Source organism: Lycium ferocissimum, unplaced genomic scaffold (assembly GCF_029784015.1).
Source record: "Lycium ferocissimum isolate CSIRO_LF1 unplaced genomic scaffold, AGI_CSIRO_Lferr_CH_V1 ctg4612, whole genome shotgun sequence".
NCBI lineage: Eukaryota > Viridiplantae > Streptophyta > Magnoliopsida > Solanales > Solanaceae > Lycium > Lycium ferocissimum.
The window spans coordinates 24,794-48,874 of NW_026725710.1; the positions used below are offsets into that span (position 1 = coordinate 24,794).

Consider the following 24,081-nt stretch of genomic DNA (forward strand, 5'->3'; position numbering starts at 1 on the left):
AATTCAAAAATATCATCCAAATGATCGTGATGCGATAAGAAGAGTGTATCTTCAAAACGGTCCTTTCCGACCTCGAAATCACATGTTTCCTCAAACAAATTTTTATGGTTATTTTCGTCGTTTTAATTCTCAATGGTTTGATGAGTTTGATTGGCTGGAGTATAGTGTAACAAAAGATGCAGCACTCTGCTTCTATTGTTATTTGTTTCAAGATGAATGCATTAATCAAGGGGGAGGAGATGTATTTTCAACCATAGGGTTTACAAGTTGGAATAAGAAGCGCAGTCTTAATGAGCATGTAGGTAAACCAAATAGTGTTCATAATCAATCAAGACAGAATTGTGAAGATTTTTTGAGACAAAAACAATCTATTCAAAATGTATTTACTAAACCAACTGATCAACAAAAGTTAGACTATCGTACTCGTTTGGAAGCTGCAATTAATGTGATAAGATATCTTTTGAAGCAAGGATTGTCATTCCGGGGCCATCGTGAAGATATATCATCTTTTAATAGAGGTAATTATATTGAACTTCTTACATGGTATGCAAAACTATGTGATAATATTGGCGGTGCATTTAAAAAAGCTCCAAAGAATAATCAATTGACTTCTCCACACATTCAGAAGGATATTATCAGTGCATGTAAGATTGAAACAATAAAGTGTATAATTGAGGATTTAAATAATGATCACTTTTCCATCTTAGTTGATGAATCTCGCGATGTGTCATGTAAGGAACAAATGGCTATTGTTTTGTGATACGCTGATAGAAGGGGAAGTGTGATGGAGCGATTTATTGGTATTGTTCTTGTCCGTGATACTACTGCTTTGTCTCTAAAGAAGGGAATTGTTGGTTTACTTTCTCAACATTCTTTAAGTTCATCTTATATACGTGGACAATGTTATGATAGAGCAAGCAATATGCAAGGTGATATAAATGGGTTGAAAATCTTGATGCAACAAGAAAGTAAAGGTGCTCATTCTATTCATTGTTTTGCTCATCAACTTCAATTAACTCTTGTTGCGATTTCTAGAAAATGTGATGAAGTGCAAGAACTTTTATTGTTAGTTTCTGATATATTAAATATGGTGGGAGCTTCTTTAAAGCGTAGAGATGAACGTGAAATGACGAGAAGAAATTAAAGAGGCATTACGTAAAGGTGAGCTTGAAACTGGTAAGGGTTTGAATCAAGAATTAGGTCTTGCTAGAGCGGGTGATACTCGATGGGGATCTCATTACAAATCCTTTAAAATTTTATTCTTATGTTTGGTCCTATCATTGATGTACTTGATGCTATTCTTGTTATGCCATTTGAAGAAAAATGTAGGGCAAAAGGATATCTTAGAGCATGTTTAGCATTTGAGGTTGTCTTCATATGCATTTCATGAATGTTTTAAAAATGATCTGAATGCACCTTTTCAAAAGAAAAAGAAGGTGTTACAAGACATTGCAAATCTTAGAAATCAATTGTTTAGCATTTGATGAGGTATATTTTGTATTTTATAAAATTTGATGACTGATTTATCCTTGAAGGTCACGTCGGAGAGTTCTCATACTATTTTACATCACTTTGATTGAGGTGACAAAATAATCGCTTTGATGAAATGACATTGATTTAGCTTCTTGGAGTTTCTTGCTTGAACCCAGTTGACTCTTTTTCTCATTTTGACATTGAAAAGATATTGAGATTGGCTGAGTTATATCCTGATGATTTTGATAAATACTCTATGGTGGACCTTCGTTTTCAGCTTGAGAATTACATTGTTGATGTTCAAGATCATGATAAAAGGTTTTCCAATCTTAAGGGGCTTGTTAATCTTTCCAAGATACTCGTAGAGACGAAGAAGCATGGAACTTATCCTCTTGTGTTTCGACTTGTGAAATTTGCTTTACTTTTGCCAGTTGCTACTATTACAGTTGAGAGAGCTTTCTCGTCGATGAAGTTGATTAAGACAGATTTACGGAACAGAATGGATGATGAGCTTTTGAGTGGTTGTTTGGTGCCTTCTATAGAAAAAGAAGTATTTAGTACTATCTCTAATGAGGCTATTATGAATACATTTCAAAAGATGAAAACTCGTCGAGGAGAGTTGTAATAGTTTACATGAATTATGTTTTATTCATAATTCGAATAGCAGTTTTATTAATATAACATTTTTATATCATTTATTCTTTTTTTTCTAATATCGACACCGCTTACAAAAAAATCCTGCGTGCGCCACTGCTTGTGACCCACTTGGCTGCATAAATTCAATTGTAACTATATACATAATTAATGAGCATTAATGCTAGGGCTCATGAGCCGACAGATTAATTAAGTTTATCTCATCCGTTGTTCTTGTGGCCAGTGGCGGAGCCAAGATTTCCTCCGAGGGGGTTCAAAATATAAAAAAGTAAACATACGAAGAAGCCTAAGGGGATTCAATATCTACTATATATACATAAAAAATAATTTTAACCTTGTAAAAACAGTGTTTTTTTCCGCCGAGGGGGTTCGGATGAATACCCTCGGCTCTATGTGGCTCCGCCACTGCTTGTAGCATATGAATTGCTCGAAATATTCCCCTGAAACAAACTTTGTTAATTCTATAACTCAGATGATGGGTGATTAAGGTGATGACGTTTATCTTCTTTATACTCCCTCGGATAAAAAAAAAGAGTCCACTTAGCCATTTGCACGCTCTTTAAGAAAATACTAACTCCTAGATAAAAATAGGTAATTTGACTAAACTACTCCTAATTAAATAGGCATTGAGATTTGATAATATATAACACTTAATAGGGGAAAATCTGAAAAAACAATGTTAATTCTTTCTTGATTTGATAAGTGGACATTTTTTTTTTACCCAAAAAGAAAAAAAAAGGCTAAGTGGACTCTTTTTTCTATCCGGAGGGAGTATTAAATGGGCAGATTGTATGCCAGCCTTCTTTTTGACTGAAGGTAATTGGCATTTGCATTTGCTCGAGAAACACTTTCCTAGTAATATGGCCCTTCCTTTTAGTGTTCACCGAGTAGGAAGTAAAAAAGCTGACAAAATAATCTCTACCATAGAGATTTTTTAAAACCCATTGAAACAGACATGAGGGAACATTCTTTCATCTTTCTTTTTTTTTTTCTGGTAAAGAGACATGAGGGAACATTCTAATGTTGAAAAAAAATCAAAAGGGAATTTCGACAACCTTTCATCTGCCCGTCGAGTAGGTTTGGAACTAATTGACATCGATTTATGAGTGCTTTTTCTTAATCGTTCAGAAACGATCCTTTTTTATCTACTTTCTATACAATTAAGGCTCGTTTGGTATGAGGGATAAGGATAAATAATCCCAAAATCATATTTGAGATGAGTTTGTCCCACGTTTGGTGGGGAAAAAATCATGGTATAACTAATCTCGGGATTAGTTATCCGGGAATTGTAGTGTTATTTTATCCCTGTGGAAGGGTGGAACAACTAACCCTAGGATAAGTTATCCTAAGATAACTTGATTCCAACCAAACGACCCCTTAGAGTATAGGGGGACTTTAATGGGGATATTATTAAGCTCAATCTAAGGAAATTGAAGGAAGTCCTAGTACCAACACTCAGATTGAAGCAATGGCAATTCTACAGGCTTTAAACTATATAGTGACTTTCCAAGTGGACAGGATTCTTATAGAAACAGACTCTCTATTGCTTAAAAATGTTGTGGAAAGGATATGGTAAGCACCCTGACAGATTATCAGTATAGTAGAAGAGATATGGGAATTTATGAGAGGAAAGACTTATTATATCCCTATTTTCAGAGAAGGAAACAAACTAGCTGATTATCTAGCTAACTTAGTGTCACGACCCAACCCCGTAGGTCGTGACTAGTGCCCGAGCTGGGCACCCATATGCACCTGCTAACCATAATCAGCGTACAAACAGATTATACCTATACAAAAGTCGGACGTCGGATCATGGCGGCATAACCGTATCTTATACACACAAAAAGTGAAACATCGCCCCATAGTCGTCACAAATGCATATATACATATCGCTCGTCATTTGTCACCTTTGTCCCGATGATATCACACATAAGCCGGTAGGGCTATCACAATATAGGGGGGACGTCCAGATCACAAATCACACAGACACAACTGAACAGTGACTACCCACAACCCACACATATGTCTACAGACCTCTAAGAGCAATAACAGAATCATATGACGGGACAGGGCCCCGCCGTACCCATGAACAGACATATACATATGCATCCGGAAGAGTCCGTACCAAAACATAGGCTCCGGAACAAGAGCGCTCCAATAGCCGAGTGGAAATCCTAAGTGGCGGATCACCAAAAGCGAGTATCTGTACCGCGGGTACGAAACGTGCTTCGAAGAAAGTGGTCACATTTAAATATGTACCGAGTATGTAAAGCATGAAATATAGTAAACAGGATCATAATCGGAACAAAAGTACAGAAAATAAGTGCAAAATCCAGGATACCAGAATACTTACTTTTAAAAACACAAATCATGCAAGGGCTCAGGAAATATGATCGCCACCCGTCAATGGCGCCATAACACAACATAACACCAGAAGATCTCAAATCTCCGTAACTCGGCATATCACATAACACATCATAATGCCATAACACATCATAACACCAAATATACACGGAACCCGGCCCTCTAGTGAGGGGCTCGGCGAACCGGACACATCATACTCCGGAATATAACATAGTGCGCACGATAACATAACCGGTCCGGGACTCAGCGAAGGATGTAATAACAGAATGCACGAGCAGAGTCGTGAGTAACCATATGCAATTTAAAACCTTTTAAAAAACTCCATAGAATAGTCAAAACGAACTATCATTTAAAACCAAGAGAATAGTCAAATCAAGTTTTCGCCGAATGTCACTCGGGAACATATCAAATAGAACTTTAGTAATCATAGATACGTATCAAAACCATATGAAATAGCTTATGGAAATCAAGGACATAATCGTCATTACGACTCGATGGGTAAGTAAGTAATCGACGCTCGAGGTTAAGACGATAGTCATGCTAAGTTCTTTCAAAAGTCGTTATAACTACACAAAGGAAAGTCGCGGGACCCACGGACGAGCGTCAACCCAATCCGAGCCCGCCTATGGAAGATATAGTCATTGTATGTTACAAAACCTTCTACGAGCATATCGAGGCGATCCGGTTCTGTCTACGAAAGTTACGGGCCTTTTTCGACATAGAACCCTTTAGGAACAAAACTTTTTATGCAAACTTTGAAATCCAATCATACCAAAGACATAAGGACCATTATTCTATTACGTTACGAATACCAACATTAAGAAGTGAATAAGAATCGTAGACATGCTCGGATCGCAAGAATAGAGTTACCCCGAGGCTCGTATCATAACCTACTTACAACTAAGACATGCCAAAAGAAGGAAAGGTTAGGCTTTACATACCTCGTCCGCGTCCTAAGCTAATCCAACCTTAAGTCTCGGCTTCCCAAGATCTACAACAACGTCGTTAGACACCAAACATTAGTCATAAGCACTTAGAAATCCAATTCTAAGCTAGCACTTCATTTACAGAAATTTGGGCAGCATTTCCCCTGTAAATTCAACAACCCCGAGAATTCAACTCGGCCAAATCTTCAACAACAATACCAACAACCATACTAACAACATCAATAAGTAATTCAAAACGTATTCTAACATTAGTAACTCCTTTCTACATAATTCGACGGCATTTCATTTACATTCAAATCACCACATACCATTAAGCCAACTCCAATGCTCATACATTCAAATACCAATCCGAAACCATTCAAACAAAACTCAAGAACATTTCAAACAATCCACACAACATTCAAACGGCCCAACCACTTACAACATTACCCAAACCTTCCAAATTCAATAAGAACAACAACAACACAATTCTTTCTTCCAAATTCATAAACTACACCAACATTCCACACATTAACAACATCATTTTCATAAATTCAAGAAACTATAATAAAATCACATTATCTTCTCCAACAACCTACAAACGATTATAACTTCAATTTGAATCACTAAACCTTCATTTTCATCCTAGAATCCACAACAACAACAACCAAACATGTTAAATAAAATTAATTCTTCACTCCTACACAACACCACATATACACGGCCACACACAACACACACGGCTACAACCTAACACCCATAATTTCATGAATTTCATTCATTTTCACATACTACAACATGCACAAACCATTCATAACATATAAAATGGAAGATTAAACCTTACCTTTTCCACTTAGTTCTTCAACTTGGCTAGGGTTGAGAATTGTAAGAACAAAGGCTTTGCTTGCTCCAACAACTACTTCATGTTAATAAGGACCTTCCAATGAGTTGAAAAGCTAGAAGAAATTATTTTTGGGATCAATTTCCATGGGCACAATTCGGCCAGCCATGGCCGTGTATGCTCCCTTTTTTTTTCTCCATGTTTCTCCAACTTTCTTGAGTTGAAAAAGATGAATAATTGGTCTTGCTCCTCATCTAATGTGTGCACATATAATTCATCCATGTGTGCTATGGCCCACACATGGCTTGGATGAATTAAAACTTACCAAGCCATGGGTGGGAACCACCCACATGCCACACGGCCACATTGGCTATTTTTCATGAAATAAATACTTTCCAATAATTCACTTTTAACTCCAAATTTTCCTTAATATTTCATACCAATAAAATCATAAGCAACTTATGCCTTAAAACAAAATCGAAGGTCAAAAATCTCAACCTCGTATCAAGGAATAGTCTTGTCCTTAACTTTTCATGGTTAGCTCGGATTATCTTAATGTACAAAAATACGGGATATAACATCCTCCCCCCTTTAGAACATTCGTCCTCGAATGTTAAACTGATCCTACAGGGTCTTATAAGCACTTCGGGGGAGTCTCTTTCATAGCTGCCACATACAGTTCATTAATTCATCAACATAGCCAATTAAGGAGTTTAGATTACTTGTAGGCATAGGAAACAAGTAGGGATACGTATTCTTCATCTCTGCCCTGTTATTGCTCCGCCACAATACCTTAACGGAAGCTATGTCTTTAGTACGCGATCTTCTCACCTGACTATCCAGTATGGCTATGGGCTGCTCCTCGTAGGATAACTCCTCTGTCACCTGGATACCATCTATGGGAAATACTCTGGAAGGGTCGCCTACACATTTGCGAAGCATTGATACGTGGAAGACTGGATGCACTGCTCCCAATTTAGATGGTAGATCTAATTCCTAGGTAACCTTGCCTACTTACGGACGATCTGATAAGGTCCAATATACCTCGGACTGAGCTTTTTCTTCCCACCGAATTTCATAACACCCTTGATGACTGACGCTCTCAGAATTACCCAATCACCAATCTGGAACCCTAAACGTCGACGTCGATTATCCGCATACGATTCCTGTCGACTCTGAGCTGCTAATGACCACTCCTGAATAGATTTTACCTCATCAATGACTTGCTACACCCTATCTGGGCTAGTTAACTTAGTTTCGCCAACATCGGACCAGCTAATCGGTGAACTGCACTTCCTGCCACACGAAGCCTCGTACGGCTATCTGGATACTAGAATGGTAGCTATTATTATAAGCGAACTCAACAAGTGGCAAAAGATCATCTCAGCTATATCTAAAATCAAGAACGCAGGCTCGCAACATATCCCTTAGCGTCTGGATAGTATGCTCGGTCTGTCCGTCAGTCGGAGGGTGACATACTGTATCGAGATTCACTTGCGGTTCAATGGTCAGCGTCATTAGTCCTCACATCCTCATCACCATTTACCTTTACATTCCGAGTGCTCACTCAATATGACTTTGTTGCTAGTGGATATAATGGTTATGTCCCTTAAATTATTCCTCCTAGTTCCTTCCCAGGACTACTTCCGTCGGTCCAAAGTATGTATATACGAAATGGTTCTGCACCCTTCGCTATCCTTCACAGTACAACTACACTTATGGCAACTCATAATTCGAGTTCAAACTAAATCCTTGGGCTCCTGCCACAACTATTCCTTTAGCTTCCTGCCACAACTGTTTCTTTAACCTTTATCCCTCAATCTTACAATACAACCCAAAAGCATAGGGCTACGGAAATTCTTACTCCCTTACAATTCTCTCGTAACATAAGTATACGTGTCTTCGATTTCCTTGTATTAGCGATCGTTTCGAACTCTGGCTCCAAGCTAATAAATTTCCCCTTCTGGAGCATAAGAACGCCATAATCCCTTTCAAGTCCAATATGTTCTTCTCCCCTTTAGTAAGGAGGTCCTAATACACCAATAGTTTTTATATATCTATCGTCTTCAGCACTTATTTTTTGAAAGTTAGAAATCTCTTACCATCGTTGCATGGCCTAATCTTTTTTTTTCCTTTACTTCTCATTTCTCTTTTGTTCCATACTACCACACTTTATCCCTCTCACACACCTACCCTCAAATTTTAATCCAAACAAAGGTCGTGATTTGCCCGTCGTCTCTTTTGGAGGCTTTACTCCCTCATATTTCTTACTCTTTCGCTTTTTCCCGACCTTTTGGTCACTTTACCTACCATCTACTCACTTTCTTTCTTTCCCAAATATCCTTATATTAGAACTTTCCAAGCTTAACCTGTAGTGAAAACAGCATCAGCTCGCCTTATAACATTCGTGCCATATTTTTTCACTTGAGCTTCGTTACCCCGTCCGATTATTGCTTTCCAATATACCGCAACGTCGATTGCTGGGATACACATACCCGCTGATATAGCCACGTATGGGATATCATATACATACGTATACATAATTGCTACCATCTTGCTTACAAAATATTTCCAACCGCTATTCAACTTACCCTGTTTCTAAAGCTGTAATGCACCTTATTCCTTTTCACCCGTTCAGTCTGCCTCGTCCTATGTGACCTCTTAAGGTTTCTGCTCACTCCGCATACTCTAACTTCCCTTAGGCTACTCTAGCTTCTTATTTGCTTCCTATGTCTGAATTTATAAGACTTTCAAAACATTTCCCAGGGGGTCACCCATCCTGAAATTTCTCCCACTCCAGCACGCTTAACTTTAGGACTCTGATGAAATGCGGTGCTCTAATGCTAGTATGATCGCGTCCACCTCACCGCATGACCCTTATCACCTAATCCGGAGTAAATTGAAGTCTTAACAGATTTCAAGACATCCTCATAACACATCTCCCGCCGAATCAGAAAGGGTCTCTTACTCCAATCAATAATTATTTAATACTCGTAGTCATCCCAAATTCTCAGCTAGGTGGCACTTATATTCCAACGATAAGTGTCCAAAGTTCTCTTTTGATGAAATTATATTGCACCACTGGTTCCTTAAGCCTACCGTCTTTATCGCTCAGAGATTCCATTATTTTCGAGGTGAAGTCGTGAGCACGCAATACCCCTATATGCTTTATGCCTTTTTACCCTTACTGTGTGCCCAACATAGGCTTCTAACTTACTCAAAACACACCAAGTTCGTCTCCATATTAGTCTTATCTTATCACCATGTCATCATACTACACCTTTAAATTCATAACTATGTATTCCCTTTTCGTTCCATATTCGTACTCATTTAATTACGTCTATCTTGGGTGCTTCCTTTAGTATCCCCTTACCATATTTCCCTAGTCTATGTCCATCCCTCTTTTCTGCGCACAAGGACTTTTATGATACCTCTATGTCCTTCGGAAAATACTACCCCTACATAATCCCTTTCTCGTTTTCAAATCATATTCTGTTCATCCCTATTTGTTCTTATCATACCAGTCATTTCCTAGCACTCATTCTACCTCGTCGCTCATCTTTCTATAGGTTGGTCTTTCACAGTTCCGTCACTGATATTACTCATGTTCTTGGCTATACATGTCATAATCTGTTACTGCACTGTTATCTCGTCCGCTTTTCTTTCCATCTCCTTTTTTTTTATTATTCATAGCTCACCTTTATACTTTAGTCACATAGATCACGTCATATCTTTTAGTCACTTCCTCGCTAGGCTTTGCTCATTTTCATAACAATCCTTATTATATTCACATAATATCCTGTTCGTAATCAATCTTATCCTTAATATCTCGCAAGTTGTCTTATCAATACATTCATATCCGTCACAATTCTTTTTCCTCTGTACTCTTGTCTCAATCATACTACTATTTCTTCTAACCATAAACTCGTCATAATTTATCCCTGCTTATCAATTCAGTTGGTACCTTAACATAACACTCTATCACGATTTGCCAACTCCTTCTAAATCCTCTCTTAATATCACAAGCCCTTTCCAAATTCTTTTTACCATATCGATATCGACCTCCTAATTACTATTACCAACAATTCGGTAGTTAACTCGTTTCTCGAGGTCAGCCGTATTTGCAACTTAGTCAAATTCTATCCTTACTATTGACACGACCTTTCAAGGCATATCACAAACCCATATCTCATTCTCTTTTTATTTCTTAGAAAATTTCGGCAGAGTTTCCTCTATATTTCTTACTATCTCAAAACCTGCACGCAGGAAATACCAACAATGCCTCACAACATATATATATATATATATATATATATATATATATATATATATATATATATATATATATATATATATATATCATATCATATCGCAGCCTCACAGGGCTCCCAATGTTAACAACAGTATGAAAATGATGGACTTACCTCGCGTGTCCAACTCGAACTGCACCTGTTACCTTTTCCTGTCCACTTTTTTTTTCCAATTTTTAACTTTACATTTCAATCGTACCCCAATACCTTACTCGATATATATCTTCCGTGCCTTTGCTTACCTGCGTGCTTTGTAACTTCGAATATCGTCACTCACTTTCTTCTGTCGATGTCGTCCTTCTGCTGAAATCAAAAGTTAGTACGAGGAATCTCATTTCCTATGACTTGGCTCTATCGCACGATCTAAGACAGAAAAAGGGTCACTGATTCCTAAATGCCCCGTGACCTCTCCTTTTATAAGTGTGGCCGGCTTCACACCATACACAAGACTCGCGGACACGGTCCGTAGACAATCCGAGGACGAATCGCTACGATACCACCATCACGACCCAACCCCGTAGGTCGTGACTAGTGCCCACGCTGGGCACCCATATGCACCTGCTAACCATAATCAGCGTACAAACAGATTATACCTATACAAAAGTCAGACGTCAGATCATAGCTGGCATAACCAGATCTTATACACACAGAAAAGTGAAACGTCGCCCCATAGCTGTCACAAATGCATATATACATATATAGTCGTCACACGTCGATGATATCACACATAAGCCGGTAGGGCTATCACAATATAAGGGGACGTCCGTATCACAAATCACACGTACACAAACCGAATAAAGTGACTACCCACAACCCACACATATGTCTACGTACCTCTAAGAGCAATAACGAATCATATGACGGGACGGCCCCGCCGTACCCATGAATAGTATATATACATATACGCACGGAAGAGTCCGTACCAAAACATAGGCTCCGGGAACAAGGAGCGCTCCAGAATAGCCGAGTGGAAATCCTAAGCCGGCGGATCACCAAAGCGAGTATACGTACCGCGGGCATGAAACGCGGCCCGAAGAAAAGGGGTCGGTGCGAAATATGTACTGAGTATGCAAAGCATGAAATATAGTAAACAGGATCATAATCGGAACAGAAGTACAGAAAATAAGTGCAAAATCCAGAATACCAAAATACTTACTTTTAAAAACACAAATCATGCAAGGGGCTCAGGAAATATGGTCGCCCACCCGTCAATGGCGCCATAACACAGCATAACACCAGAAGATTTCAAATCTCCGTAACCTGACATATCACATAACACATCATAACGCCATAACACATCATAACACCAAATATACACGGAATCCGGCCCTCTAGTGAGGGGCTCGAACCGGACACATCATACTCCGGAATATAACATAGTGCGCACGATAACATAACCGGTCCGGGACTCAGCGAAGGATGTAATAACAGAATGCACGAGCAGAGTCGTGAGTAACCATATGCAATTTAAAACCTTTTCAAAAACTCCATAGAATAGTCAAAACGAACTATCATTTAAAACCAAGAGAATAGTCAAATCAAGTTTTCCCCGAATGTCACTCGGGAACATATCAAATAGAACTTTAGTAATCATAGATACGTATCAAAACCATATGAAATAGCTTATGGAAATCAAGGAAATAATCTTCATTACAGACTCGATGGGTAAGTAAGTAATCGACGCTCGAGGGTTAAGACGATAGTCATGCTAAGTTCTTTCAAAAGTCGTTATAACTACACAAAGGAAAGTCGCGGGACCCACGGACGAGCGTCAACCCAATCCGAGCCCGCCTATGGAAGATATAGTCATTGTATGTTACAAAACCTTCTACGAGCATATCGAGGCGATCCGATTCTGTCTACGAAAGTTACGGCCCTTTTTCGACATAGAACCCTTTAGGAACAAAACTTTTTATGCAAACTTTGAAATCCAATCATACCAAAGACATAAGGACCATTATTCTATTACGTTACGAATACCAACATTAAGAAGTGAATAAGAATCGTAGACATGCTCGGATCGCAAGAATAGAGTTACCCCGAGGCTCGTATCATAACCTACTTACCACTAAGACATGCCAAAAGAAGGAAAGGTTAGGCTTTACATACCTCGTCCGCGTCCTAAGCTAATCCAACCTTAAGTCTCGGCTTCCCAAGATCTACAACAACGTTGTTAGACACCAAACATTAGTCATAAGCACTTAGAAATCCAATTCTAAGCTAGCACTTCATTTACAGAAATTTGGGCAGATTTCCCCTGTAAATTCAACAACCCCGAGAATTCAACTCGGCCAAATCTTCAACAACAATACCAACAACCATACTAACAACATCAATAAGTAATTCAAAACGTATTCTAACATTAGTAACTCCTTTCTACATAATTCGACAACATTCCATTTACATTCAAATCACCACATGCCATTAAGCCAACTCCAATGCTCATACATTCAAATACCAATCCGAAACCATTCAAACAAAACTCAAGAACATTTCAAACAATCCACACAACATTCCAACGGCCCAACCACTTACAACATTACCCGAAACCTTCCAAATTCAATAAGAACAACAACAACACAATTCTTTCTTCCAAATTCATAAACTACACCAACATTCCACACATTAACAACATCATTTTCATAAATTCAAGAAACTATAATAAAATCACATTATCTTCTCCAACAACCTACAAACGATTATAACTTCAATTTGAATCACTAAACCTTCATTTTCATCCTAGAATCCACAACAACAACAACCAAACATGCTAAATAAAATTAATTCTTCACTCCTACACAACACCACATATACACGGCCACACACAACACACACGGCTACAACCTAACACCCATAATTTCATGAATTTCATTCATTTCCACATACTACAACATGCACAAACCATTCATAACATATAAAATGGAAGATTAAACCTTACCTTTTCCACTTAGTTCTTCAACTTGGCTAGGGTTGAGAATTGCAAGAACAAAGGCTTTGCTTGCTCCAACAACTACTTCATGTTAATAAGGACCTTCCAATGAGTTGAAAAGCTAGAAGAAATTATTTTTTTGTGATCAATTTCCATGGGCACAATTCGGCCAGCCATGGCCGTGTATGCTCCCTTTTTTTTCTCCATGTTTCTCCAACTTTCTTGAGTTGAAAAAGATGAATAATTGGTCTTGCTCCTCATCTAATGTGTGCACATATAATTCATCCATGTGTGCTATGTCCCACACATGGCTTGGATGAATTAAAACTTTCCAAGCCATGGGTGGGAACCACCCACATGCCACACGGCCACATTGGCTGTTTTTCATGAAATAAATACTTTCCAATAATTCACTTTTAACCCCAAATTTTCCTTAATATTCCATACCAATAAAATCATAAGCAACTTATGCCTTAAAACAAAATCGAAGGTCAAAAATCTCAACCTCGTATCCCGGAATAGTCTTGTCCTTAACTTTTCATGGTTAGCTCGGATTATCCCAATGTACAAAAATACGGGATATAACACTTAGCACTAGAGATGATGGAACAGTTTCAGCTAACAACTTTCAAGAACTCAGTATTCAAGGTAGAAGGATAGTGGATAGTGACAAATTGGAGGAACCATACTTATGAATTAGACCATGCAGAAGAAGAGGATGACATGAGGGATAGGATACACGGGAAGTCCTCATGTTCAAATCCTCCGGAGGAGAACAGTGAGGAATTTTTCAACTAACAGTATGCTCTTTTTTGCAGGTACACACAAGTAGGATATTCACAAGAAGAACACACAGAGAGGATATGCAGAAGCATTTTGAAAAACAAGAATATCAAAGTAATTTTTTTTACATGAATCACACATTCAGTACACATCATAGCTATCATAATAGGAAAACAAGTAACATGTGTCTTGAGTTTACTTTGAATCAATTGAGGGTTGGATTTGGTGCGGTATTAGTGTAAACTGATGCTCAATCGTCTATTGTCCAACTTTCAATTGAAAACAAAGTCAATTCAAAACGTAGGGAGTTCAATATGGAGTGTACTAGGATTATCAGGTCATCATATGAATAGAAACAGGAAAATCCAACAACTACAAGCAACAAAACTCGAGAGAGCACTTCTAGCAGACCAACAGCAACAGGTATAAACAAAAGCAAGAAGGAAGAGAGCAGAACTTACCAGTTTGAAAACTGGACGGGTGGAATCTAGAAGCAGCTCAGGCAACGTCAGTATAGAGGGGTGAAACTAACTGAAAAAATCATCATACAGCTCCGCAACAAGAAGTGGAACCGACAACAACAGAGGTTGACACAGAAACAAGAAAATCGAATCAATAGCAGCAAAATGGAGCTCAAAAGTCACAAAATAATGTTGAACTTTACAATAAATATTGGAATACTAACCGATCTCAGGCGATTCAACAACAAGCAAAAACCAATTGGGATCCTAGACATGGAGGCGCAAAAGACGGAAATGCTACATAGGGTTTCCAAATTGGGAATTTGTTGTTTCTATTTCGTTATCTATTTTTTCCTACTTTGTTTTTGTTTTTTTGCCTGGGTTTGGACTTGGACCCATATTGGGCCTGAACATTTGCTTTTATTCATGAAAAAATAAAATGCCCAATGGGCGACCTTAATTTATTATTATTTTAAAAAAAAAAGTGTATAAGGGGGATTAGATCAATGCTTTAGATCAGAGTTAAGAAAAAATGGGACATTCTCTATTCGTTTTTACATTTAAACCTACTAATTTTGAAATCTAGACTTGTGTGATTATTTGTTAGTAATATTAAAGAAAATGGCAAACATTATTGAAAATCCAGAACTTAATCTATTTAGGTTCATAAGTCACCAATTTATTACTTGTTTTACTGCTTTCCATAAACTTGTCAAAACGGTTCAGCGCAAATATCATCCTGAACCTAAGCGAGTTCCGTCAAAGATAAACATCCATGCACAATATTTGTGTCCTCAATAGGAGTAATATATAACAATACAACAATGTTCTCTTCTTTTTTTCCACATTGTGAACTATAGCGCTAAAAATACCTACACATTATATATTCTATCATTCTTACATGGCTACAACAAAAGTAATTGATGAAACCGAGATAACTCAAACTGTACACTCCCATATCGATCTAACCCCCATACAAAGATGTGGCAATATCTGTAAGCTTCATGATTCACTGACGTTTTCCGCCCATTCAAGTCCACACAAAATTGATATAGATGATTCATGCAGTCAATCAAAACTAATTTGTGATTAAACTATTGTTGACTGATGTATACCATATTAGTCACCGTCCCCTCTGATTATACGAAAATCACTAGCCTTTCCTCAATACATTATCATATCGATCTTTAATATACAGCTTTTCTTTTTGGGGTAAGACAAAGACCTTCGTGATGTTCTAGTTCTCCTCAGCTTAAAAATAGCTTTACACTGTTGCTTTAACTGAATGAGTCCATATTTCTATCTATTACGTATATAGTGTTGTATCATCAACAGCACATATGCTTATTGAGCTGGACACACGAACAAAAATTATCCAAGGAAGCTTTGCGTGCTAATAACTTGACTATACCTTCCCTTGAATGATAATATTTCAGATTCACCTGGATTAGTTTTGAACTAAGTTAGCTAAAATCATTTACAATTTATTAAGGAAAAAATAACAACATTTATGCTGAACTTACATTACCTCTTGTGTTTGCTCTTCAAAGCTGTAGAAGAGGAAGGATTACTGTGCCAGTTCCTTTTTCTTTGGTTGATGAACCAATTATTTATCTACTTTAGCTGAAGGCCTGTCTCTTGTACCAGCTTAGCCTTGTCTTCCTCTTGCATAAGTACAAATTAACCACAAAAGAAAATCCAGTGTCACTATTTAGTACAGTAGGAGCACAATTTCAATAAGCAGAAAAAAGTTATGCCTATATCTAGACGAATTTTTCAAACTTCTAGCTAACGCCAAGTTAACTTTTGGATCTACCAAGTGAAAGCCACTAGATGCATTACATGTTACTGGTCATAGATGACGATTCATTTGAATTATTAGCACAAAATTTATCTTAAAAGAAAACACCACGCGCAAAAGAATGTGTTTCCGGGTTCATCACCTGAACCAATTAAAGCTTCAGTTTGGGTGAATTATACTTTTCTTGTGATCATTTCTGTACTCACAAGAGTGCTAACGTACAACTGATGCTATTTAATTAGTCTGCAGGTCACGAAAATTGAGAATTAAAAGCTTACAGTGGGGTATGGCCACTTTGAATGTGATTGCCACCAAGCTTTCAAGACGGAGGTAGTATCGCCAGGGAGTTTTCCTGCCCTTCTCTTTCGAAGAATTTCCTCCCTTATATCCACAAGTTTTTCCTTGTAACCCTATTTATGATGAGTTGAACAGAGTTAGATTAAGTCAATAGAGGCCATCAAAATATATATAGCTCATGAATAACTAGTTATCTTAACTTGTTTCAACTCGTGCTTTAACTCCTGCCTCACACGCTCCATCAATGACCTCTCACTCTCTGTTGGGAGACCAAAGCCCATGCTATCATGACCATCTAAACTTCCATCAAACAAATTGGCATCACTCTCCACCTGCTCATCTTCATCATCGGACATTGTTGCGCCTGTACCCTTTCCTGGAGAAGCTCCTGTGTAAGCAAACAACACTATTAACTTAATTAGTAAATGGCTAAATGTTACTATATAGTTTACAGTGTATCAAGGTAACTTAACCAGGTCAGCCAGAAAAATCTAGGGTAAAAGATACAAAGAAGAGATAACTGTGATAAGGTTAACAGGAAGTAATTTCAAGCTTTCAACATCCCCAAAAGATTCACAAAGATCTCTAGATCTTCTATTAGGTAGTACAAAGTAAAAATAAAACAAGAAAGAAACATGTGAAAAGTTAAAATTTATTAGATATCACACATAAGTTCTTAGATTAAGAATTGTTTGTGATCTTTGAGGAAAAAATAAGTGCATTTTACCATACTGATGAGGGGAGTACACGCATTACCAAGGTCATATTTTCTGCCATTCAATCAGTTTTTATCAGCGTCAAGGCTCAATGATGTATCAAACCAACTTGGAGGAAAATTCAATGTCCTTCAAAGAGATACAAGTCCAATTTAATATTGACAGTCTGTACTTCTCATTTTTCTTCCTCAATTGTATGACTGGCATGAGAAAACTAACATAAAGTGGTTCCATAAATAATCCTATTTGAAGCTTAAAACATCACTGAGAGAAGACTCAAAGATCTCAATAGTTTACATCAACGTGATGATCATTTGTTACTGTGTTTTCATGCTTCGGATTTCCAAGACCAACCACAGATGTTAGAACTGCCTAGTTTGATACTTCTAGCAGAATCGCCACATATATGTTTTAGAACTTACCCAACTTAATGTAAAAAGAGTGGCCAAAGTTTCTGTCACTGAAAATCAAAGGTTAAAAATTTGAACAAAATGACATGAAACTATATCCTACAGTTGTTCGGTTCTAGAAGGGCACGCTAAAAAATTGATAACAGATCTAGAATGTCAAGTCCAAAGAATGAAGTAGGTTCACATACTGCTTTTCCTTCCCCCACCCCCCCCCCCCCTCCCCACCCCCAAAACAAAAAAAAAACCCTTCTCAATGTCTAACCGAGGTACAAAATGAGATGGAATTTCCCTGTTGTATAATGTTTGCAAAATTAATGGTCTGATAGGATTTGTTTCCTTTTATTTTGGATTGCTGCTGACATCTCTTATTCCATGTTTCCAACATCATCTAGATCTAGCTCTTCCAAGTAAATTGAATAGAACAAGTGAATTATGAATATTAGGCAAATCATTACACAAAAGTCTCTCCATCTCTCCCTTGGACTCATGTATGCGACTTTGTGCCGGTAAAAAAGACCTAGCCTAAAGCAAGAGAATAAATAACAACATCGAGGTTATATGAGAGAGATAAGATAATGAAGTCTGAACTGAGATTGTGTGAAATTTTCATTGGAACAGTATTGAATCCAATAAGCAGGATAAGAATAGAATTCGATTTAGGTTGGATTATAGAGGAACCGAATCCATTAGATGTCGTTGTTATTTCTTGGATTGGGTTGGTCATATATGCAATATCATTTTCACAGTCCAAACACATTTTCAGAAAATATTAAATCAGTAACAGAAAATCACAAATGTCATATATAAATAATAAGCATGAAAATGTCTTAAAATGAATAATGGATTACCAGTTAAGCTTTGCAACGACTACTCGATTTCCCAGCAAGCCATTAATGCTTCCATTGCATGAACAAGAACATGTTGTTGTAGTTGTTTTTTAAAAGAACAAAGCAATAGAACGTAATGTGTCTACAAAACAAAATGAGAGTAAAAATAAGCTCTAACATAAAGCTATTTTTAAATTTATTCTGTGAATAAGAGATATTGCCCTAAGAGCAAGATGCAGCTAGTATAAACATCAAGGGACTATTCGTTTGAAAGTTATTATTTTATTTCTTTTTATTTTTAAACCATTTGAAGAAACACACAAGTTCTAGCTACTCAGGCTGCATTCTTATAAAAATGTGTCACTTGGCAAAAAAAGATTACAAATTTCATTTTGTTAATTAACTCTGCTCTGGCTATATGCTGTTTTCCACATTTGACTAAGTTATAGAAACCTGGGATATGCTGATTTCTCACAGACCCTAAACCTAAAAAACTACTTTTCTTAATAAGCAACCGAACAGTATCTGGACTTACCACAACCTAGAATTTTTAACATTGAATGATATGACCCCACCTAGCTCAAGGCCATTCACTAGGAGTCAAGCAAGGGAGCTCCAAGAGATGCAAGCCATGTTCATGAAGAAAGGAGCCTTGGAATTGCTTGGAGAGAAGATTGCCAAAGCTTACAATGTTTGGAAAATAGCTTGGGAAGGCCTAGAAGACCAAGAGATGACCTCCTCTCAAAGTGGCTAGATGTTAAAGAGGTATAGTTTTGCAAACTGTGGGCGTTGGATGCAAATCTTGGCCAAGAATACAATTCTAGGCCAAAGATTCAAATTGGAGGCCACATTTGCAAGTTATGACTGTTGGATGAATGAAAACCCATGTTTGGAGTTAATTTTGCAAAGTGCCACTTTTGGGCCTTTGGTGTAAAGCCCTAGACTATAAATAGAAGACTTATCTTATTTTCATTTTTTGGCTTGAATTTTGAAGAACTTGGAGTGTAATAGATTGTTAGGTTATCTTAATATAATTTGTTTGGTTGCATAATTCTAAGTGTGATTCTTAGTTGCAAAGTGAATTGCTTATCTTCCATTGGAATCATTTGAGTTGCTCATGGAATCATTTGAGTTGCTCATTTGTGGTCTTCCAACTTGGGTAATTCTTGAATTCCAAATTGCTAATGTTCATGTTACACCCCGTATCTTCGAAGAAGCACTTATCAAATTTGAAACATAAGTACGTTGAGTTATGGTTAAGTAAAACCACTTTGGAATATAAAGAGTAAGCATTATTAAGTATATTTAATGAGTGAAGGATGTATATAAAGTATACCAGAAGATTTTATAAGGAGCTGAGTGGAAGAAATGGAGTAGTACGACTTTGGAGAAAGGATGGGTAAAGTTTCGTGTGAAAATTTTGGTCCAACTTGAGGGAAGAATATCTCTTAGCATATGAAGTATTTTAAGATGTTTCAAAAGCCTAAAATGAAGTTCGTCGAGTCTAGTTTCTAACGAAACAAACTGTTCATCGATAGGACATCGGAGTAGAGAATTATGGACGTTACAAGTTCGGCTGACAAAGCAGAAAAGCGTGCTACAGTAAACTGCTACAGTAATGCTACAGTGACCCCGACCTCAATTTGAATCTTATAAAAGGGGGAAAACCCCATTTTTTTCACAAAAATCAGATTGGGAGCTCAGCACCATAAAGGGCAATTTTGTCATAAAAAAAGTTGAGCGTTTGAGTGATTTTCAAGTGGCGAAGCGTTAATCAAGGCCCGGATAACGCAGGGTTGTGATTCTAGTATTGTTGTGCGGTGGATTTTAGCGTGGATTCAAGTGGATATCGGAGATATTGTTGTTTTAACAAAAATAAGGTATGAATCTCTTTCTATTTACGTTAATACCGATTTATTCTCGGAGACAAAGTCGTTAAATAATTGTATAGTAAGTTGGTTAGTTATGGAAGTTGGAAAACAGCGTGTGGGCTGTTTTATGGCACATGTTAGTGTTGGAAGTGATGTTGTTAATGTTGGTATTGGTGTTGTTGTTGGTTGCTGAATTACGATTTTGGGCTAGGCATATAAACAGAGGACATGCTGCCGAAATTTTGGCAGATTCTAGAAAGATTTATTCGAAGGCTTAGGATAAGTATATAACAATGGACCTAATTATAGCATGAAAAGTCTTATATGTAGATTTCAAGACCGGAAATAGGTGGAAGAGCCGAGACGTGAATTTTCTGGTATGTTAAGGCTAGTCTCTTTCTTCTAAAGGCATGATTCCTTTCTTATGAATCCAATAGATGTTTTCATGATCCCTTTTTGTGAACCCATACATGTTTCCTAAAAAGTTCTTATTCTCAAAAGCTAGGGATTTGTGATACTTAGAGTTCTTATGATGCTAAAGATAAGCATGTTTTATGATGATGATGATTCTATTTCTACAAATTCCTATGTTATAATTCCTTACATGTTTTCATAACCTCCTTACTTCCACAAGTCAGAAGTTCATGATTCAAAGGCACCTTTCCGACCACAAATGTTTTCCAAAATGTCCGTATTTTCCTAATAATCCATAAATGCTTTGACAACAAAGGAAATGTTTTCACAATATTGATGTCAAAAATGAGAATATTTCTATGACGATTATGATAATGATGATTTCATGTTTAAAAGTCCCAAGCTTATGATTTCAATATGAATATGAGAATGTTGAGCTATTTCTTGATTTTCTTAATTTTATTCATTGTTGATGAATTTATCTCATAATGCTTGTTCCTCCGAGATGAGACATAGACGATGATGATTATTCCATAATACAATCGGAGGTTACCGACCTTACGTCACTCTGATAGAGTTACAGTTTTTACTTGAGCTCCTATGCATGCTTCATGTTAGGTATATGATGATGATTACACCGTGCCTAGATGGTAGGCAAAGACCGCTAAGTCGGGTGGCTTATACACCGTGTTTAAATGGCACGGCGACCACTAGTGGGCGGCGTGAGATGGTTACCCCGGACGCGGGCTAATGATTATGCTTATATATATATATATATATATATATATATATATATATATATATATATGTTTTCTTTAAAGTTAAGCATGCATGGTATCTGCCTTAAGAGGTAATCATATGTACAGGTTATTTCCTTACCTCATGTTATGCTCTATATTTCTCATTATGTTATTTTTCATGTTCGGTATCTCTTTCTATATTATTATTCATGCCTTACATACTCGGTACATTACTCGTACTGACATCCTTTTTATACTCGGTACATTACTCGTACTGACATCCTTTCTTGTGGACGCTGCGTTCATGCCCGCAGGTTCAGATAGCCTGCCGAGTGAGCCAGACCAGTAGGACCTCTTTCTAGTTCCAGCCAGCAAGCTTTATTTTGACCGGAGCTCTATCCCCTTTGGTATGCCTTTTGACATGTACATATATGGGTATGGCAGGGCCTTATCCTATCCGTTTTGTAGTCTATATTCCATAGAGGTCTGTGGACAGTGTATATATAGTGGGGGTCGTCATGTGCTTTCAGTTGTCCCTTAATTTTGTGAACAGTATATACGGTGACCAAGTTGGTCTATGTTGTCATCCTCTGCTAGTATGCTTACATATGCATATCCATATGCATGTTTTGTGGAATTCTAAGATAAGATCTATCGTATAAATGCTATCGTAAACGGTATCAGTGGAATATCAGTCAAAGTGGGCCACCAAGTTGTTTAGTATGGAGTGGAAATGAGTTTAGAGGTGCTCGATCAGTAGTGGTCGGGTGCTCGTCGCGGCTCATCAATTTGGGTCATGACAGAACTGACCACAAAATTCTAAAAGCCTCTATAGAAATGCAACTGTAACACGATCGTGACAAGGCCCCAGTCTACCCATACTGCATATACAAAAAACTCTAACCGTAGTTACTCTGAATGATATGGAGCTTACCACGCTGGCTGGTACTCAGCAAATCCCAGTGGTGCAATCCTCCTGATAACCTTTTTGAACCTGCGGGCATGAACACAGCGTTCCCAGGCAAAGAGACGTTAGTACGAAATAATATACCGCGTATGTAAGGCAGAAATGAAACATAACAATAACATGCTGTAAATAAGAGGGATAAGAATCAACCTATAACCTCTGACTTACCGCTGAGAGCCATAACATGTTAATTACTACAATCAAGTAGGTATATCTATATATATCTATCTTCTATGCTACTGTACTGACTACCTCATCATCATGACGCTGACTGCCTACTGATTAGTGGTAACTGCCTACTTGGCTGTAGCTCGGTGGTAACCGCCTAACTGCCTAGCCGGCCGTAGCTCGACGGTGAATGTATAACTGCCCATCCAGCCATTGCTCAGTGGTAAATATGTGTCTACCTATTCGTCTATAATCCGGTGGTAATGGCGCCTTTCCATCCGGCTATAACCCGGTGGTATGTATATGTCTGCCTATCTGGCTTATCCCGGTGGTAACTGAAGGTACATTGTTGCCCAACCGACCATAGCTCGGTGGTAACTAAAGTACTCTAATCAAGCCTGTGTACATACTATGTATATCTGCATACTACCTCATATCCTGCTCTTACGAAACTACATAAGGATTAGGGAACTCTCTTCAAATCTTTTAAACTTCCTCCGGAGTGACGTAAGGTCATTACACCTTCGATTACGTTATGAATATCATCCTTATTACCATAAGTTGTACACGACTTAGAATTTGATATATAACATACGTGAACGATAGCACAAGGACATAAATAGCCTAGATGTCTCTGCTTACTAAGAACGGAATCTTCGTGGAATAACATTCGTCTATATCTAGATTCATCATAAAACATGCCAAAAGAAGGAAAGGATTAGCCTTAACATACCTTAATCTCCTCAAGCTACAATACTTCCCAACACAAAGACATAATGGAGTTTAATCTGCATAAGCACAATAAGGCATATGGTTAATACCAGTCAAAGACTTAGGCGAATTTTCATGCTAGCAACTCATTTACATAAATCTGGGCAGCATCTACCCTATAACCTTAACTTCCTCCAAATTCATATATCAACAACAACAACCAAAAAAATCCAGCAAATATTGACGTCAATAATAAGATACCTGCTACATCTCGGAGATTCCAAATTTTTTGCATTGTGAGTAGACTAATGCGAGCTTATGGTGAATATGAAGTCCTTACAGGATTAAGGAAAGTATTAGATAGCTTAAAGTGTGTACCATAAGATGTTGAAGTCATATGAATATGTGAAATTAAGTT

The 24,081-nt window shown here is 37.6% G+C and overlaps 2 protein-coding genes across 3 annotated transcripts; one reads left to right on the forward strand and one right to left on the reverse strand.

The window, feature by feature from the left end:
• Nucleotides 1–784: 784 nt before the first annotated feature.
• On the forward strand, nucleotides 785–2,098 carry LOC132044469 (uncharacterized). The gene is made up of 2 exons (XM_059434962.1): nucleotides 785–1,121; nucleotides 1,650–2,098. Exons 1-2 carry the CDS (start codon nucleotides 785–787, stop codon nucleotides 2,096–2,098), a joined length of 786 nt encoding a protein of 261 aa, XP_059290945.1.
• A 13,918-nt stretch (nucleotides 2,099–16,016) lies between these two features.
• Nucleotides 16,017–18,167, reverse strand: LOC132044468 (homeobox protein knotted-1-like 3). 2 transcript variants are annotated; one of them, XR_009412193.1, is made up of 3 exons: nucleotides 17,089–18,167; nucleotides 16,270–16,952; nucleotides 16,017–16,183 (listed from the first exon to the last, which is right to left on the reverse strand). XR_009412193.1 is itself a non-coding variant. In XM_059434961.1 (3 exons), exons 1-3 carry the CDS (start codon nucleotides 17,193–17,195, stop codon nucleotides 16,361–16,363), a joined length of 333 nt encoding a protein of 110 aa, XP_059290944.1. In that variant the 5' UTR covers nucleotides 17,196–18,167; the 3' UTR covers nucleotides 16,196–16,360. The 2 variants fall into 2 exon arrangements, 1 of the variants encoding a protein (XP_059290944.1); XM_059434961.1 differs by lacking the exon at nucleotides 16,017–16,183 and having other exon boundaries at nucleotides 16,196–16,405; nucleotides 16,821–16,952; nucleotides 17,040–18,167.
• Nucleotides 18,168–24,081: the final 5,914 nt, after the last annotated feature.